The sequence below is a fragment of the Rattus rattus genome, chromosome 5 (assembly GCF_011064425.1).
Source record: "Rattus rattus isolate New Zealand chromosome 5, Rrattus_CSIRO_v1, whole genome shotgun sequence".
Classification (NCBI taxonomy): domain Eukaryota; kingdom Metazoa; phylum Chordata; class Mammalia; order Rodentia; family Muridae; genus Rattus; species Rattus rattus.
Genome location: NC_046158.1, coordinates 49,169,848 through 49,188,933, shown reverse-complemented (window position 1 = coordinate 49,188,933; position 19,086 = coordinate 49,169,848). Strand labels below are relative to the sequence as shown.

The following is a 19,086-nucleotide window of genomic DNA, read 5'->3' as shown; positions in this document are numbered from 1 at the left end:
GAAAAAGAAAGGTCCACGTGGACTAACATCACAGTGAGTTCCAGAGCACGATCCAGAAAAAGATCTAAGAGCTTCAGTTAAAAAACAAGAAACAAAACAAACAAAAAACTGACAGCTAAAACCAATCGTACAAAGGAGGAGGAAAGGAAGAGCAACTGCAGACAACCTTTGGAACCTCAGGCTCTTCTCAGGACAACCTGAATGTCGCCTGCCAAAATAGCAAAGAAAGGGCGTCTCCACACTCACTGCTCCAGTACAGCACCAAGAAAAAGGCAAACGCTTTGTCAGAACCCCCGAAAATGAAGCAACTGAGAGGCATGTATTCCAGATACTTAACAGCTAGCTAGTCTTGCTTCCAGCCCCCCTAGTCCCCACCCCCCGCCAGTGATGGGCAGTAGCAGGCACTGACAGCCACTCAGAAGGCTCGCATTTGCTGAATTTTGAGTTCCGCAGCACCCTACCGCTATTACGTCTGAAACGATCAGAAGTAATGAAATACTTTTCTTAGAAAAAAAAAATTTTTTTTTCAATTTTGTTTTCTGTTTACTGGTGTTTTGCTTGCATGTCTGTCTATGTGATGGACTGGAGTTATACAGATGGTTGTGAGCTGCCACGTGGGTGCTGGGAATTGAATCCTGGTCCTCTGGAAGAACAGTGTGGTGGTTTGAATATGCTTGACCCACTAGAAGTGGCACTATAACGAGGTGTGGTCTTGTTGGAATGGATGTGGCCTTGTTAGAGGAAGTGTGTCACTGTGTGGGCGGGTCTGAAGTCCTCTGCTCAAGCTCCGTCTTTGGATAAAGATGTAGAACTCTTGGCTCCCCCAGAACCAGCAAGCTGGCCTGCACGCCGCCATGCTTCCCACCATGATGACAATGGACTAAACCTCTGACACTGTAAGCCAGCACCAATTAAATAATTGCCTTTAGTAGAGTTGCCATGGTCACGGTGTCTCTTCACAGCAATAAAACCCAAACCAAGACAAGCAGCCACTGCTCTTAACCTCTGAGCCACTCTCTCCAGACCCATGGATTATTACCCTGAGGGCCACAAGGACATGGATGAACTAAAATAAATAACAGGCCAAGCAAAGAGGTAAGTAGGACAGTGAGGGAATAAGATGGCCACAGGGCTTTGAAAAGCTCAACCCTGGGAATCTGGAAGGCTGTACTGGAGGTCTATGCTCCCACCCAGGAAAGCCCCCAGAAGACCCTAAGCCCTCAACCCTACCTGACTGAGATCAGGCTACACCCTGCCCTAAGTTACTCCATGTCGTGAGAAACAATGGCTTTTTCAGACTGTGCCTTGCCCTGAGAGATTATTTTAAGGATGGCGAGTGAAGGGCACCACCCACGTAGTGAGTGCACTGACAAACAATTTATTCCTGACATTGGAAAGGGTGCCATGCTAAATTTACCCGACTGAATTAGACTATAAAGGCAGGTGTATTCAAACCCTACTGGGGCAACCAAGAACTTATCAGACATTAAAACTCACTGAAACTGACCAGAGACAGGAGCACCAGGTGCCTCCAGAACCCGAAATCATTATTTGTAGCCTATAATTCCATGTATGAAACCAAGACTGAGAAAAGAAGGAGGAGGGCAGGTGCGCTTGGGGCTGGGCAGGAAAGGGACAAGTGCCCACTGCTACACTCAAGCTACTAAGCCTCTAGCAGCCATCTCCGAGAGACAGTGTAAAGTCTTCACGCCAGAACACCCCTCAGAAGTTCAGTAGGAACAGAACAGAGAAGACAAACAGTGAGCATCATACCTATGTGGCCAGAAAGGACGGGCGACTTTTACATTCTCTATGCCACCTGGTTATTTTAGAAGAAGCACATTTGCTCTAAGCAAACTTCACTATCACAGCAGGTATGCCGTAAGGCTGAGCAGTGCGTCTGAGGGTCGCATCCTGGTGTCTGCAGCTTCTATTCCCCATGTGACCCTGGGCTCCTCACTGACCCTCAGTTCCCACAGGTATACTGTACCTACACTTTCCTGTGCTAAGACGCTCTGCTGAGAACAGAACAGAGCAGATGGAACCGCGGTAAGACTAATGTTCTCCATCACACTCAATGTGCTCAAAGACTTAAGGTTTTCACTGATCAAAGTTTGTCTCCAGGTGTTCCTTCAACCCAAATCATCTGGATTAAGGACCAGAATAGAAACAGACTCAGAAGATAATTCTATAATTTGCCAGATAAACAAGGCAAAGTGCTTATTATCTAGTTGACTGAAATTCTTTCCCTTGAGAATAAATCACGTATTACGGAAATTAGACACATTATATTATTTTTACATGCCTACACATCCATTTCTTTTAAAGAAATTACCTTCACAGTCAAATCCTCCTCCCCCAGTGTGACGTGAACTTGAATCGGGGGATAAACGCCTTTGTCTGCATGGTGCTCCATGGTGGCCCTCATTGCATTCTGAAATACATCAGGGTTACATTAAAGCATAGGTTTTTTTTTTTTTTTTAAAGCAACTACTTATAATTTTGAAATATATACATTATGTGCATTTTAAGTTTCCCTTATCATTGGTTTGAAACTAAAAGTATTTATACATATTATGCATATTTCTAAAAGGCACGAAACCTGACTTACCTAAGCACGGGCTAATAACCAGGACATGTGACAATGGAACAGGAACCGATGAAGCCAGGGGAAGCTGGGACTGGGCGTGGGATTAGAGAGTGACCCCTGGCCGCTAAGGACTGAGCAGACCTGAGATCTGAGGAGGGAGACTGGCTACCCTTGTTTCCCTCGGTTTAATACTAAGTTCCAGACAAAAGCCACTGTCACAGGCATTAGATAAGTATGTCACAGCTTACATTACGTTTTATTAAGTACTAGAGGGTAGAATCTTTACAAGACTGAAATTTCAAGGGGAAAGGTTCAAGCACATTAGGGGGCAAGTGCTTTTCAGCCACTCTGATAGATTAATGTCGGTGCTATACAGGCGTTCTTCACTCGTCAAAGGAAAGCGAGTCCTACCGCCCTTACTTCCTTAGTCTCCTGGGTCTCAGTACGTTGTTCTCGATCTTCCTTTCCTTCTGGATCTTGAGCCAGGGTCTTTCTATGCCGCTCAGGGGGTCTAGAGTGCTTGCACCCCTCCTGCCTTCACCTCAGAGGTGCTGGCATTACAGTCCCAGGTGTGTGCCATACACCCGGCCAGCCTAGTGTCACTGTGCATCATCCCACAGGAAGCATCCCCTCCTCCTCCTCCCATCTGCTGCTGGCTGGAGGCTGAGGAGCTAAGGGAGGAGGCTGAGGAGCTGCTGACCTAGGAGAGTCATTTCTACTGCAGGAACCAACCACACTAGCAAGTGCCCCAGTGGCAGGGAGAGCAGCTCTCAGCACCACCAGCAGCCTCTACTGAGTTCTCCAAAGGTTATAAATAGCTCTCCAAGTCCACTACCGACAACCTCCTAAGAAACACACCAACAAAGGCGTGTAAGTGGGACTGGCTCGGGGGTAGGAAGCTGGGAAATACAATTGTATATTATGTTGGTTCATGAAAATATGAATATAAATTTCCCAAGCACCTGTAGCGTGCTCTGTTCTAATGGCCACTCAATACATCTTTCCCAATGTTCACAAATTGTATTACCCTAGCTTCAAATGCGGTTCAGAGCAGTTGAGTCACTTGCCCAAGGTTACACACTAAGCAGCCGAATCTTTATTCAACTCCAGGTCTTTCTGGCTCCCGGGTCTGTACGGAGGCACCATCTGATCAGACGGAAGGCTCACTTCCAGCACAGTGTATAATACTCACATAAAATGGTAATCATCATGAAATAGAAGCCCAAAGGAATACGGTTTTCAGAGTAGATCCTAAGCTCAGGGAAGGACTGGTAAGTGTTACGCGATACTATTTTACACACCTTGAACAGTTCAAACACCATGTGATAGAGATGGGACGGAACATAAACCACTTGTATTGGCTGTCCTGGTGATTTCGCTACAGAGCAGAAGAGAAACATATGAAAGTACGGAGAGACGCGCTCAAAGCATTCTTAAGAATAAACTGTGGAGTGACGTGAAGCGAACATTAGCAGCTGAGGGGGGGTGCTACGGGTGGGGGGATCCTCTCACCCCACTTCTTCACTGTCTTAAGAGTTTGAGCTCTGGACTCACACTCACGGATGACAGGGACAAGAAGCCATTCCTCACACTCTGGTGTGAGAGGTTCACCACCCACACTCCCATGCCTCTCTAGGACAGCAAGTCTTAGAAGAATTCAATCTTCAGGTAGGATTGCACTTCCCAAGATGGATATCTTAGGAAAAAATATGTTTCACCTGGGTAGAACATTATTTATTTTATTTCAGACATTTCTATGGATATAACACTGGATTAAAAAAAAAAAGCAAAATTAAAAAAAAAAAAAAAAAAAGCGCTAGCATCATTCCCCAAGAGGTTTGTATAATAAAGACCTCTAGGAGAACAAGGCGGTCTAAGACACCATCCTTTCAGAGTACTCTGACCAACAGAAAACAGTTTAGCAGTAAACGAAACTGTCCTCTGAGAAGCTCCCACTTGGAAACAGGAGTGGGGAATCTGGACGCTGCACACACAGCGCAGGCCTCTAACCTCTCACCTGGGGCACGAGATTCTTACTGACTGGGTGGTACCATCCGAAGAAACCACGTTACCTCAACTGGGTACGCGCCCACTACTCAGATTCGGAGGTTCAGAAAGTGGCTTAGTTCAAGCCTATTAAAACATTTTTCTTCCCACCACCTTCTCAAAGGATTATCTTAACCCGGGAGAGGTTTTCCTTGTCAAACGACCATTCTCAGTCTCTGTCCAAAACTCTGAACTCTTTATCCAAAGGTGGAGACCATCAGAGCTGCTCAGAAAGGTGAGAGGCCTCCTCTGTCTTTCACATGCCAGCCTTCTGCCTTCAACGATAAAAACTGACTTACAATTCAGGAAGTTGAAGAAAGACAAACTTTGCTACTAGGAGCTGTATACAAAAAAATTAAAATTTTCTTAGTATTTCTTTCTGTCTCTGAAGAAAATAGCAAAGAATCAAAATTATCAGTTAAAAAAAAAAGAGAGAGAGAACCAAAACAAGAGAGCAAAATATTCAAACTAAACTCTGTAAGTGTGGCTATGCGTTGCACTCTTGACTTTTCTGGCTTCACACTTAGTGATGGAGTTGATGGAAGAGCCCTTTACCGTTCAAGCAAATCTCGACTTGCTCCTTGGCCGTCAAAACACCCATTACTTAGGACAGGCGCCCCCTAGGCAAGCTTACCATTTAGTTCTTCAAGTTCTAGTTCAGGAGAGTTAACGTAATACAAATCACAAAGCCGTCTCGCATTCTCATAGCCATCTGGTGTGGATCAAACAAAACAAAGACGCATTAAAGAAATGTACTTCTGTCTTACCCAACAAGAGGCCAACAGTACAGACGAATGAAAATTTACAACTCTCTGTGGAAGAAAACATACCTAAATGGTCTTAGCGAGGGAAGGCCTGTTACATCGCAAAGCAGGATAATGACAGAAAGGGCCACAGAAACTTAAACACATCAGCATGGAGAAACATACCATAAACAAAGCAAAAGAAACAACAGGCTAAAGAGATTGCTACATACATTAAATATATATATTTGCATATGTATTTGTCTTTGAGACATCTTAGAAAGAATCAGGGATCTAGAAGTCTACATTTTTATCTATTGTTTGATACCTTTTTTGGGGGGAAGCATTAAGAATTTAAATGCCTAAAAAATGTTTTTAATTCTAGGATTTATTGCTGTTGAGGTAACAGCCTTACTATGTAAACACACTGGTCTGATCTAACTCCCAAGCCCCTACCTCTTGAGTGCTAGGATCAAGGATGTGCGTGTACTACCCTGCCTGTCAATTCTGATTCTTGCCTTACACTAGCAAACGTCACCATGCGTGTTCACTCTGAGTAACAAGAAGGGAAAATGAGAACAGCCTAGGTAAATATTACAAGAAGGATAGGCTAGCACTCTGATCTATTCGAAAGAGCCACTCTAAAGCAGCTATGAGTTTGCAGCAAAATGTGTGAGGCACTCCATTTTCTAAAAGCAAAACAAAACAAAACAAAAAACCCAGTGATTGGAGAGTAGACTCAACACAAGCTGCTAGCTGAGCATGGCAATTTACACCTTTAAACCCAGCACTCACTCGGGGCTGGCGCATCAGTTAAGAGCACTGATTGCTTTTCCTGAGGTCCTGAGTTCAATTCCCAGCAACCACGGGGTGGCTCACAATCATCTGTAATGCGACCTGATGCCCTCTTCTGGTGTGTCTGAAGACAGCTACGGTGTACTCAGATAAATAAAAATAAATAAATCTTAAAAAAAAAAAAAAAACCAGCACTCAAGAGACAGAGGCAAGTGGCTTCCATAGCGTCTTCCAGGACAGTCAGAGACCCATGGGAAAACACTGCTGCCAGGAAAAATAACAAAAACCCAGCACAGGCTGCTTTTGCAGAGGACCTGGGTTCAATTCTCAGTATCCACATGGTGGCTCACAACCATCTGTAGTTTTAGTTCCAGGAGACCCCCCCCCCTTCTTCTAGCCTCGGAGAGCAACTAGGTATGCCCATAAGGTATAGACAAATACAGGCAAGACACCTATAAACATCTTTTAAAAATTTAAAAATAACAAAAACTGTAAAACAATGTATACATAGATATGCATGTTATGTCAATAAATAATGCTTGAAAGGAGCCCATCGGTGGCAGCACACGAAATCCCAGCCCTCAGGAGGCAGAGGTGGGTGGAGCTCTGTGAGTTGAAGGCCAGCCCGGTCTACAGAGTCACAGCTACACAGAGAAAATGCTGTCTGAAAACACAAACAAACATGCTTGAAAAGATGCACATCCAACTGTTATGAATTTCCATGCTTTGGGTTAGGAACTGGAAAGGACAAAGTCAGAACCTGAGCATTTTACTGCATTTATTTACTGTGTATGTGTGTACATCTGTGGGTCTGTGCATGCCAAGAGACATGTATGGAGACCAAAGGGACAACTTTCAATAGTTAGTTCTCTCCTGCCAACTAGGTGAGTTCTGGGGATCAAATTTAGGATCTAAGTCTTCACAAACTGAGCTATCTCAATGGCCCTTTTTTAGGGAGGATGGGGAAAGCTTTGAATTTTTGAAGCAAAAACAGATAAACACACTTACTAATGTGTAAAACTTTACTAACGAAGAGTTCTCCTGGGAAGACATTCACCTTACGTCCTGCATAACTAATGTCACGAAGTGACTTCCAAACCTAGCACTTGCTCCTAACATTTCTCTCTCCTGATACAGCAAGAGTCCTGAGGGCAGGAACATGGCTCAGCTCTCTGACGCCGCCACATCCTGCTACAAAGGACAGAGGCACTTACCTTTAATAACCTCGACTACATCGCAGTTTGGATTTATGCTTCCAATGTGTTTTCGATGAGATGGACTTCCTTTTCCACCAAACAATAAAGCTATCAAAAGGGAAGAACCAAACCAAGTCAGCACATTTGCCTAACACCCCTTCCAGATCTAAATAGAACTAAACAGTAGAACGAATATTTCCCCTAAGAGTAAAGACGGCATTTTACGGTCAATGAAGATGCCTTTGAAGAGCAGTGATGCTCACTCTAAAGGGACATTTTCTAGATAAACTTAAAGAGCGCTCGCTGCACATATCAATTAGCCACTTCTTTCAAGCTCGGGACACTTACAGTGCTGGTTGAGTAGCATTCTAATTGAGATGCGACTCATGTAGAACCGATCCAAAAAGTACTGAACATTTTGGCTGGTGACAGGATCCACCCCGAAGCTCTCCTTGTATTCAGTCACACCCTGGGCCATGGTGGGGATGACATCATTGTGCCGGTTTCTGATCCTTATCACTGTGTCTGTGAATCTAAACAAGCCTCTCGGTCAGAACGGCCAAAGATGTTGACAAGTGACTTCAATACTAAGATACAAGCCGCAGCCACAGAAAGCCCTCCTCCTTCAGAGAAAGGAGAGCCACTGAAGGCTTTCTCCCACGCTTGTTTAAATTCATTTCAACTCGTAAGATACACACAACCCACAAGGTACAAGGAGCCCAAAAAATAAAACTTACCTAATTTTTGGATTCCTGTAACACTACATACTACTGTGGACGGCGTGAGTTTCCCTTATCCAGTATTACCTAAGCCATACTACAGTGTGGAGTCCCCTTATCCAGCATCACCTAAGCATCTGAGGCTCGCTAACGAGGACGAGGACGGCATTCCAGAGACGCACCGCACCGCCTAAGAAAAGTTCCTTGTTTCTAGGGAAACACCCCCTAAGGAATCAAGCTGAGAATCAAGCCAAGAAAGTTGGCTGTGGATCTCTTCCCTAGAGCTCAGAGAAAAGAAGCCGCTCGGAACAGAAAATCAAAAGAAGAACTCTTGATTTCGTTCGCCCTGAATTTATATTGTGGGTGAGAAGCTGGGCGATGGGGGTGCACACTTTTAATCTCAGCTCTCGGGGAGGCAGAAGCAGGGGAGCTCTGAGTTTGAGGCCAGCCTGGTCTACAGAGTTCCAGGATAACCAGGGCTACACAGAGAAACCCTGTCTTAAAAAAAAAAAAAAACAAAAAAAACCCCCGAAGTGGATGAGAAAAAGAAAACTATTGGATTAAAAGAGATTTTCAATTCATACTGCCTTCTTGCTTTTGTCAATTTGGGGAATAAGAAAACAGACAGAAGTCTCCATTGTGATGCACGCAGCAAGCCAATCTCCTGACCAGTCATCGGGATTCACGCTTCTGAAAGAGCGCTTTCCTCAAGCACCAGCTTGACTGCCATTAGCTCCAGTGATTTCCCCGCTTTTGGGATTCTTACTTGGGAATAAACTTCAACACCAAGCCATTAAGACAAAACATAATTTTAAATTTTTTTTTCAAAAACACCCCAATATCCCAGTCCCCTCCTCACTTACCTTCCTGTTCCTCTCTTTAGAACGAAACCTGTTGAGCAGGGCACAGTGACTCACCTGTAACGCCAGGCAGAGGCAGAAGCAGGCAACTCACTGTGGACCAGAAGCCAGACTGGACCACACAGTGGTTTCCACCAAAGCCTGGGCCACATGGGAGACCCTGTCTCAGAAAACAAAAGCTGGTTTGGGGAGACAGAGCAGTTGCTAAAGTGCTTGTCCCACAAGCATAATGACCTGAGTTCACCATGCACACGCTCACCATGTCAAGTGTGGTGGCAAACATCTGTAACCTCAGTGCTGGAGAAACAGATAGGACTACTGAGTTCACTGGCCAGTCTAGCCTAACTGACCTGCTAAGGCAAGAGGCTGATACCCAAGGCTGTCCTCAGGCCTCCACACAAACCCACAGGAGCCTGCATACGCATGAATTTTTATATCCTAGGCTCAGCTCTCAGTGACGATGGTCTTCTAAGGGTTCTACAGTAGCAGTCATAGAATATTCTACAGTTTACCTCTTGCAGTGTTCCTAGGCCTATTACTAGCTACAAGACCCCAAGCTATGAACCATCTTTGTGTATAAATGCACTCTCTCAGTAGAGTTGCTTTAAACAACTAAATGATATCACTCACCTAGGGAGTGAACATGTGATGAATTACTTTCGAACCAAAACCATGTTTGAAAAGTGCAGTACTGACATTCCCTTTAAAAACCAAAAACAAAAGGGGTTGGGATTTAGCTCAGTGGTAGAGCGCTTGCCTAGGAAGGCAAGGCCCTGGGTTAGGTCCCCAGCTCAAAAAAAAAAAGAACAAAAAAAAAAAAAAAAAAAAAAAGAAACAAAAATAGCACCTCCTCCTTAAAAAAAAAAAGAAAGTCAGTTTCTGACAGCAGTGGTCTTTATATTCTGAACATCACTCATTACAAGCAGATAACTCCCTAAGTAATTAATTGGGTTTATCAACTCTGGCATATTATGAAATTGGGTACAGGATTTACATTATCTTATAAATCGCAGACCATAGAAACCAGAGATTTTTTTTTATACCCCTTCTATATAACAAAAGGAGGATAAGCAGTTGCTATTTCAAAATTAGAGACCTTACATGAAAAATCCAGACTTGTGAACTCTTTTTTTGTTTTTGTTTTGTTTTTAAAGACAGGGTTTCTCTGTTACAGCCTTGGCTGTCTTTTGGAACTCACTCTATAAACCAGGCTAGCCTCAAACTTGTAGAGATCCTCCTGCCTCTGCCTCCCAAAGTGCTGGGATTAAAAGTGTACACCACTACTGCCCAGCAAACTTTTGTTTAAAACTAGAGAACTTCCGACTATCCAGGTAGCACATGCACATACGAACGAGCAGTGAGGTACCGGTAGCTGTCTATCCGTCTGCAACTGGCCTGCCCTCCCCAGGTTAACAGACCGAGAGGCATCCAGGTAACACCTAGATTTCTCCTGGTCATCACATTTGAACTGTCTTACAATAGAGAGGGCCGTGTAGCGCGGTTTACATCCAGTCCAGCTCCCTGGTTTATACTGTCTTGATGTCCTCAGTACCTGTGTGGATCGCTGTACATGGATACGGTAACTATGTGGTACAGGAAAAGACACCTCAGTGCTCATCAGTTTCCTTAAAGTGGACCAATAGCAAAGTAAGGTAACCAAATTTGTGTGGTGGTGTTTAAAAAATAAAAAATTGGAGGCTGGAGAGATGGCTCAGTGGTTAAGAGCACTGGCTGCTCTTCCAGAGGACCTGGGTTCAATGCCCAGCAACCACATGGTGGCTCGCAACTGTCTGTAACTCCAGTTCCCTCACACCAATGCATATAAAATGAAATTAAGTAAGTTATTATTTTTTATTTATTTATTTTATGTATGTGAATACACTGTTGCTGTCTTCATGCACACCAGAAGAGGGCATCAGATCTCATTACAGATGGTTGTAAGCCACCATGTGGTTGCTGGGAACTGAACTCAGGACCTCTGGAAGAGCAGTCCGTGCTCTTAACCGCTGAGCCATCTCTCTAGCCCTAAGTAAGTTATTTTTAAAGGATATAAAGTTGTACTGAGAATAGGACCATACAATGATACTTACTCATAAATAGTTTTAGCATCCTCAGCACTCTTGTCCTTAAAGTCAAGTAGCTCCTGAAGGCTTTGGATATACCTAAAATCAACCCAGAGAGCTGAGTTTACTCATACTGTAAAATAAGCACAAAGGGTTACTTTTAATATATTATAATTTTAAATTTAGAATACTCCTAGAAATTATAGTTGAAGCAGGACTGTTTCTTTTCTTATTTTTCAGACAGGGTCTCATGGGAGCCAGACACAACACCAAGCCCAGATTCAAGCTGCCCTAGGGGTCAAATCTGGGCTTTGTGAGTGCGAGCAAATGCTCCATCAGCTGAGCTACATACCGGTCCTCAAACAGGAGCTTTACACCTACCACATGAGTGAAGTACTAGGTGCATAAGAAGTACCTATTTTCAGGCTGGAAAGACAGCTCATTGGTTAAGAGCACTTTCTGCTCTTCTAGACAGCACAAGTTCAGTTCCCAGAACTCACAGAGGACGGCTTACAACCATCAATGAATCCAGCTCCAGGGGACACAATACCCTCTCCTGGTCTCTGTGGGCAGCCAGACACATTACATAAAACCATATAGACATAGACAGACAGACAGACAGACAGACACACACACACACACACACACACACACACACACACACACATGCAAGAGAGAGAGACTTAAAGAAAGAAGGGGGAGAAGGAGCATGCATATTTTACCATTAAAAAAATCACTGGGCATGGTAGCACACACCTTTAGCCTCAGCACTTGAGAGGCAAGCAGATAGATGTCTGCAAGTTCAAAGCCAGCCTAGTCACATAGTGGGTTCCAGGACAACTAGAATTAAATAGTGAAACCCTGTCTCAAAACCAAAAAGCACAGATAAGGCCAGGAGGGTGTGGCTTGGCGTTTACTCAGCACTTGTCCCTCAAAACACACAGAACCATAGATCAGCAGGTCAAGTGTGAGTGAAAAGATGGAGATTTATGCTCTAAACCGTACGAGTTTTTGAATCAGATTATAAAGACTTCATCATGAGAACTGAACCACTACTACTAACTGTGATCATGGATATACGCTTGTCCAAGTCACAGCAATTAAGGGTATACCTTGCTCTAAGAATCTAGCTTGAAAAAAAAAGCATATGTTTTAAAAACTTTAACTTTAGATATTTTGGTCCAATCAACAAGTACTTACTGGAAGCCTATAACCTGCCATACACTGAACAAAACACAAAAGTAATTAAAATGTAAGTTTTTAATTCACCCAACAATTTAAGGTAGGAGATCTCTTCTTCAGGACGAAATGAGGAAGGCCAAATGACTTTCTCAACATCATACAGACAAACACTAGGGCAGCACAGGCTGGAGCTGCAAACACATTCGCAGTCATCCAGTCATCTTCTCTACAGTCCAAATGCTGCATGTGTGCGTGAGAGCGCCTCACACCGCCCAGAGAGGCCTCGCTGCATTCAAAAGTCCAGTGATTCTCATAGCTGCCACCCTGCTTTAGCCTGAAATTAATCTTCACTGGCAAGAAAAAGTAGTCTTTAGGGAATATTTAAATTCCTACCCTTATACAGACGAGATCAGATTTCAAAAAACGGGCTGAGCTAGTTCAAACGAAGAATTCTAAGGAATGAGAAGATTGCATTCTCTCCTAAGTATCCCATGATACTTTCTAACCCACTTTCCTCACATAACTACATTTGCAGTGGCTCCATACATGAACTAACTAGCCTCTGGGGACCAACACACAATAGTCATTCTTCTACATCTTAATATTTTCTTTTAATTTCTTTCTTTCTTTCTCTCTCTCTCTCTCTCTCTCTCTCTCTCTCTCTCTCTCTCTCTCTCTCTCCGTGTGTGTGTGTGTGTGTGTGTGTGTGTGTCTGTCTGTCTGTCTGTCTACACGCATGTGAATGGGTATATGTGTATTCCCTCAGAGACCAGAAGAGCATGACCAATGCCCTGGAGCTGGAGTTACAGGCAGCTATGGCTGGCGTGACCTTGGTCCTCTGGAAGAGCAGTAAACACTCTTAATCTCTGAGCCAACTTTCCAAGCCCTTGTTTGTCTTCTTCTTATCATGACTTATTTTTAATTATGTGCACTTGTGTGTTGGGGGAACATGTGAGTACCGGAGTTCTCAGAGTCCAGAGGAGGGTGCTGGATCCCTTGCAGCTAGAGTTACAGGTGACAGAGCCACCCACTATGGGTGCTAGGAACAGAACACAGTGGTAAGCACTCTTAACTTCTGAGCTCTGGCTCTCTAGCCCCCTTGTTTATTTTTCAAATTAATGTTTGATCAGCATTTCTCACAAACTATAATACCTACAAAGAGAAAACCAGCGTCTGCAGGAATCATAATCAGGAAATGTTTTGCAGTTACATTTTTTTCCCACTTCATACTTGACCCTGGCCATGCATACAAACAAAAATTTTGTTTAACCCTTTTCTCTCTGGCACGGTGGCTCACACTTTTAATTCCAGCACTGGGAAGGCAGAGGAGGAAGGTGGGTCTCTGTGAGCTCAAGGTCAGCCTGGACTGCAGAGTAAGTTCAAATCTAGTCAGGAATATACAGTGAGCCCCTGTTTCAAAAACCTGAAGAAAGCGGCTTTGACCTGGACACAGGCATTAGACACGGTAGCAATTCCTGCGATCCCACTTCCAAAGAAGTAGAGCAAGAGAATCTCTGCAAGCTCCATGTCAGCCCATGTGCACTGAGCTCTCCATGCTGGCCTGTGTGTCCACTGACACACAGGCCTGCACAAGACAGGGTCTCAAACTAACAAGGACTGAGCACCAGAAAGATGGCTTCATGGGTAAAGGCACCAGTCCCCCAGCTACTAACAAAATGTAATTCCTGGGACCATATGGTAGAATGAGAGGGCTGACTCTTGCAAAACTGTTCTCTAACCACCACGAGGATCCAAGCACATGAGTACTCTCTCACACAGACACACACATAAACAATTTGTAAAATGAAATTTAAAATAAAGTTAGTAACACTTTAAAATTAACAAGCAGGCTGTGGTGGCACAGGCCTGTAATCCCAGCACTAGGGAGGTGAAGGCAGGACGGTCTCAAAATAAATAAATAGTAGAAATAAAGGATACAAACAGGTGACCACGGGGTTGGGGACTTGGGGTTGGTAGAGCGCTTACCTAGGAAGCGCAAGGTCCTGGGTTCGGTCCCCAGCCCCGGAAAAAAAAAAAGAAAAGAAAAAAAAAAAAAACGAACAGGTGACCACATAAAAAATATGCATACAGTTAAAACTTTTATTATAAGGCTGAAAAGACGCTCAGTGGCTAAGAGAACTCCCTGCTCATCCAGAGGACCTGGGTTCAGTTTTCGGCACCCCTATGTCAGCTCACAACCATCTGTAACTCAAGATCCAGGGTATCTGATACCTCTGTCTGGCCTCCACAGGCACCAGGCACACCTTTGGTGCACAGATACACAACCAGGCAAAACCCCCTTACACATAAAAAACTTTTTTAAATTTAAAAACCTTATTACTTCGGCAAAAATTACAGTTTCCAGGTAATTACAATAACTTCTATTTTTAAAAGGGAAAAGCTGAACTTGTTAACACAGATGTTACAAAAGAACTGATCGATGCAGGACTTACGTTCATACTACATCATCACATGGAACTTGTTAATACAGATGTTACTAAAAACTGGCCAGTGCAGAACTGTGTGCACACTACATCATCTGGCTGAACTCATTAATACAGATGTTTCTAAGGAGCAGAAAAGTTGTAACTTTTGTGATCGTTCTATTGCTTGCAACAGGATCTCACATAGATGAGTCTGGCCTAGAACTTGCTATGTAACCAAGGGTGACCTTTAATTTCTGATTCTTCTGCCTCCACTTCCCAAGGGTGCTGGGATGACAGGTGTGTACCACTTCCCCTGGCTGATGCAGTGCTAGGGGTTGAAGCCAGAACCTAGTACGTGCCAGCAACCATTCTACCAACTACATCTCCATCCCCTAACCTTTCTAATTTAGAAAAAGATGTACTTCACCAGAATAAACTCACTTTATAATAAGGTACGTGCAGCCCTGGATGCAGGCCACCATTCTCAAACACCAGGGTGTAAGAGAGACAGACTCATCCAGGACGGAAACCCAGGGCTCCAGTGTCTGGGCTCACACCTGGACAAAGACTATATCATGTCTTAGCTTTGTCACCAGTGATAGGAGTTAATAACACCTACCTAGCATGGTTGAAAGAATAAAAAGAAATGTGTATATTAAGTATCTAGCCATCAACAAATAGTCGCTACTTTCCATTAGAATATAACACTCTTGCAGATACAGTAACATACATCTTAAATTTAGTATCAATACTTCAGCTCAGGCCTGATGTGTTTTCCTAAAAACAAGAGATTTTAACCAAGAAGTACAGTATTAAGAAGACAAGATACACACAGAGCAGAGGGGTGTTTCGACTGCCTTCAGATTCTACTTAAGGGTATACGCAGGACAAAAGAGGTGGTCCAATAGTTAAGAGCACTTGCTACTCTCAAAGAGGACTCAGATTGGATTCCCACCACCTGCAATGGGCAGCTAGAAACTGCCTATAACTCTAGTTCCAAGGGATCTAGCGCCCTCTTCTGGCTGCCACAGACCCCTGCACACATGTGGTAAATCTATTCTTAGACACACACCTTTAATCTCAGCACTAGGAAGAAGTCTAGCAGATCTCTTTAAGTTTGAGACCAGTCTAGTCTACATAAAGTTCCAGGTTAGCCAGAGATACATAGTGAGACCCTATCTCAAATAAGTCACTCAATCCTAACACTAGGAAGATGGAGACAGAAATAAGTGGACCTCTCTGAATATGAGGATAACATGGTCTACATAGTGAGTTCCAGACCAGCCAGAGCTACATAATGAGACTTTGACTCAAAAAAAAAAAAAAAAAAAATCAAATGAATAAATAATAAATATGTGGAAGTATTTTCTTTAACCTTGGACAGACTCCACAAAGCCTCTGAAACTATAAACACTAAATATGAACACAAGGTAAATACTGCTGAGCATTGGGGAGTGTACGCCTTTAATCCCAGCACTCCAAAGGCAGAAGGTAGGCAGATCTTTTGAGTTTGAAGCTAGCCTGGTCTACACAGTGAGTCCCAGAACAGCCAGGGCTACACAGAGAAAGCGTATCTCAAAAAAACAAAAACAAAAACAAAAACAAAACGATGGACTCTTACCAACTTTGTACCAGCTGTACGGATGGGGTCCTGAGAAGATTATCGGGAAGGAGGCTTATTTCTTTCATTATATTTGCCAATCTAACAGGCAACTCTTGTCGAAGAAACATGAACGAGGTCTTTTCACAAGCATTTACTGACCCTGAAAGCAAGCACAGTGAAAGGCAGTAAGTAGAAGGCACAAGCAATCAGGAATTAGAAAAGAAGGGAGTCACTTGGCAGAGCCATAACGGTAGATTTACCATAGTAAGAGGAAGGACTAAGAAACAAAGATATATCCAGGCCCAGTTGAGCTAACCGGTCGTCTATAACCCTGATTCCAGAATGACCTGCCAATTCCTGAAATTCCAACTACTCAGTACAACATGTAGGTACTTTGTCATACTTCACGATTACTATCCATCCATCTTAGAGTTCAGGTAACTGAATGTGTCTGTATAATTCTCAGGGCCTGTGAAGGGAACTGGGAAAAGACCATTCTATATGCTGCCTTTAGAAATTCTGACTCCTGCTGGGAAGTGGTATGGTGGCACTTGTCTTTATTCCCAGCACTTGGGAGGCAGAGGCAGGTGGATCTCTGTGAGTTCAAAGCCAAGCTGATCCACAGAGTGAGTTCCAGGTCAAACCTACAGAGAAACCTTGTCTAGAAAAACCAAAAAAAGAAAAAAACAAAGAAATTCTGACCCAAGTAGGTCAAGATTGACTGGACACAAATACTAACCTCCAGAACAGTCAGTACAGAGGTTTTCAAGCAATAGAAGGCGAGCAAAGACCATCTACACCACGTCAGCAGCCATCAAGTGGGACCTAGTCAGCTATCTGATTCCGGGGAAAATCACCTGCCCCTTCCTCCAGATGTTTGGCAGAATATCCCCTGGCAAGCACCTTCACTTGAACTAAAAAGTCACATTTCAGCAATCCATTTGAAACCAATTCAATCTTGCAGATGTTGGAACCTTAGCAGAAACTATCTTGTCAACAGTAGCAGTATCATTAAGGAAAGCATCTTGTCAGAGTTTAATAGTGTATCCATGAACAAGGTGAACACTGCTATGCCACAACACCCCAGTATAGGCATTTATAAATGAAAGCAAAACACATACACACACAAAACAACAAAACGGGGGCCTTTCATATTCCCTTACTAAAGAAATACAAGGAAAAGCACCTGTCACTGCAAACTATAAGATAAAGTGCCTAGCCACACCACTAATCTCTCATGCTGGCTAACCATGTTAGAACCTGACAGCACGACCCATTAGATAACTTTTTCTATTCTAGAACTTTCGGATTTCAATATTAAGAGTTTATGTTAAAGCATTTTTCTTTCCCCCTCACTACTCCTGAAGAGAAGACAAAAGTCAAAGGCCTAATTCTGCAGTTCCTTCTGCAATCTGTTACACACAGCCAAGACCATGCACTTTACACGTGCTTGAGACTGCTGTTGAAACGAATTTGCTTTTGGTGGAAACACTGGTGAGGAAAGCACTGGGCCAGTAGTAACTTGTTTTCCTGCCATCACGCCACTCCAAATGATCTCGCTGTGCTGGCACTGATTTCGCCTCTACAGAATGCCACCCTTAAAGCAGTGGGAGCTCTGGCCTCGAACCTGAGCAAGGCTTCCCGGAAGACACCCGGTCCCCAAGCGCGCACCTACGCACGTGCGCGCAAGGTTGCAGCCCGCGGGCCCCCTGCTTTGTTTTTTTTTTGCACACTATAGTCGCATGCCCCGGTTACGTGCCCAGCCTGCCAGCGCCCGCACCCTCCGGGGAGGAAGGAAGCACCTAAGACACAGGGGAGGCGACACGAGGGAGGAGGGGTGCGCCTGGGCGGACGGAGCCCGCGCACGAAGGCCCGACGGCCGGGCGGCCGCCCTCACCGAAGTCCAGGAACTGCTTCATGGAGAGTGGCGACGGCGAGAAGCGCGCATAGAAGTCCACCTGGCCCGGAACGCCGCTCTCCGACGCCGGCCCGGAGCCCGAGGCCGAGTCCGAGGCCAGACTACGGCTGGCGCAGGGGACGGCACAGAGCGGCCTGACGCTCGTGCCGCCCCGCAGCAGCCTTGCCAGCCTCATACCGAGCCCCGCCGGAGGAGCCGGGGCTCCCGGCGCCAACCTGCCGCTCTATGCCGCTGCCCGGGCTCTACGTGCGGGACGTGGCGGGCCGCGGCCGGCCGCGGAGGCGGGGAGCTGCTGTCAGCGCCGGGGCCACCGCCCCCTCGCTGGAGCCACGCCCCCGCAGGAGGAGCCCCAAGAGCACGGAGGCGGACAAAAGGGGAGCGCTAGCCACCGCCCCTTACTGAAGACACGCCCATGTGAGCGGAGCCCGGGGAGGACAGAGGCGGGGAAAGAAAAGAGGGGAGCGGTGCCCAGCTTTGTGGGGTGGGGCCTCAAACCACCCGGAGCAAGTGGCCAGGGGATAGGACGCCGTGAAGCTTTGCTTATTTCCTGGGAGCCCGGATCGTAGGGTCCAGCTTGGGCTGTGTCGCAACCCTTCGCACCCTATCTTTCGTACTTCCTCCGCCCTCCCAGTCTCAGCCGAAAAAACGCTAGACTGTGCGGGGGTCCTTGGCAGTGAGCCTGTCCTCGAAACACCCTTGATCATGCAAGCCCTTGATTTGCAGGTGCAGCCAAACAGTGGCACAAGAGTTGAACTTGGGGATGTGGCTCTAAAGAATTCCACAGCACGACAGTCCCCGCACTTTCTGCAAACAATATTGCCACCATACTTAAAAACTCTTCACTCTCTGTCCTGTTAACTCATTATCTTAAGTCAGAATCTTTGCTCCGTCTTTTCGATGTACAGAAATAGTGAATGTAGGATTAGAGCATATTTAACATCTATT

At 44.9% G+C, this 19,086-nt stretch overlaps 1 protein-coding gene across 3 annotated transcripts in view; it reads right to left on the bottom strand.

Moving 5' to 3' along the window:
• The window catches only part of Pdk1 (pyruvate dehydrogenase kinase 1), a 28,995-nt gene extending 10,563 nt beyond the window's left edge, over positions 1 to 18,432 (bottom strand). The window contains exons 1-8 of one of the 3 annotated variants that reach the window (XR_004388004.1): positions 18,121 to 18,420; positions 16,242 to 16,383; positions 11,040 to 11,111; positions 7,719 to 7,903; positions 7,389 to 7,478; positions 5,271 to 5,348; positions 3,892 to 3,968; positions 2,336 to 2,434 (exon numbers count right to left, since the gene is read on the bottom strand). Coding sequence is in view for 2 of the 3 variants with exons in the window: in XM_032903481.1 (XP_032759372.1) it covers positions 2,336 to 2,434; positions 3,892 to 3,968; positions 5,271 to 5,348; positions 7,389 to 7,478; positions 7,719 to 7,903; positions 11,040 to 11,111; positions 16,242 to 16,383; positions 18,121 to 18,316 (939 nt within the window). In the remaining variant the exon portion in view is untranslated. Of the gene's footprint in view, positions 1 to 2,335; positions 2,435 to 3,891; positions 3,969 to 5,270; positions 5,349 to 7,388; positions 7,479 to 7,718; positions 7,904 to 11,039; positions 11,112 to 16,241; positions 16,384 to 18,025 lie in introns of all 3 variants that reach the window. The other 2 variants (XM_032903481.1, XM_032903482.1) reach the window with 2 other exon arrangements.
• Positions 18,433 to 19,086: the final 654 nt, after the last annotated feature.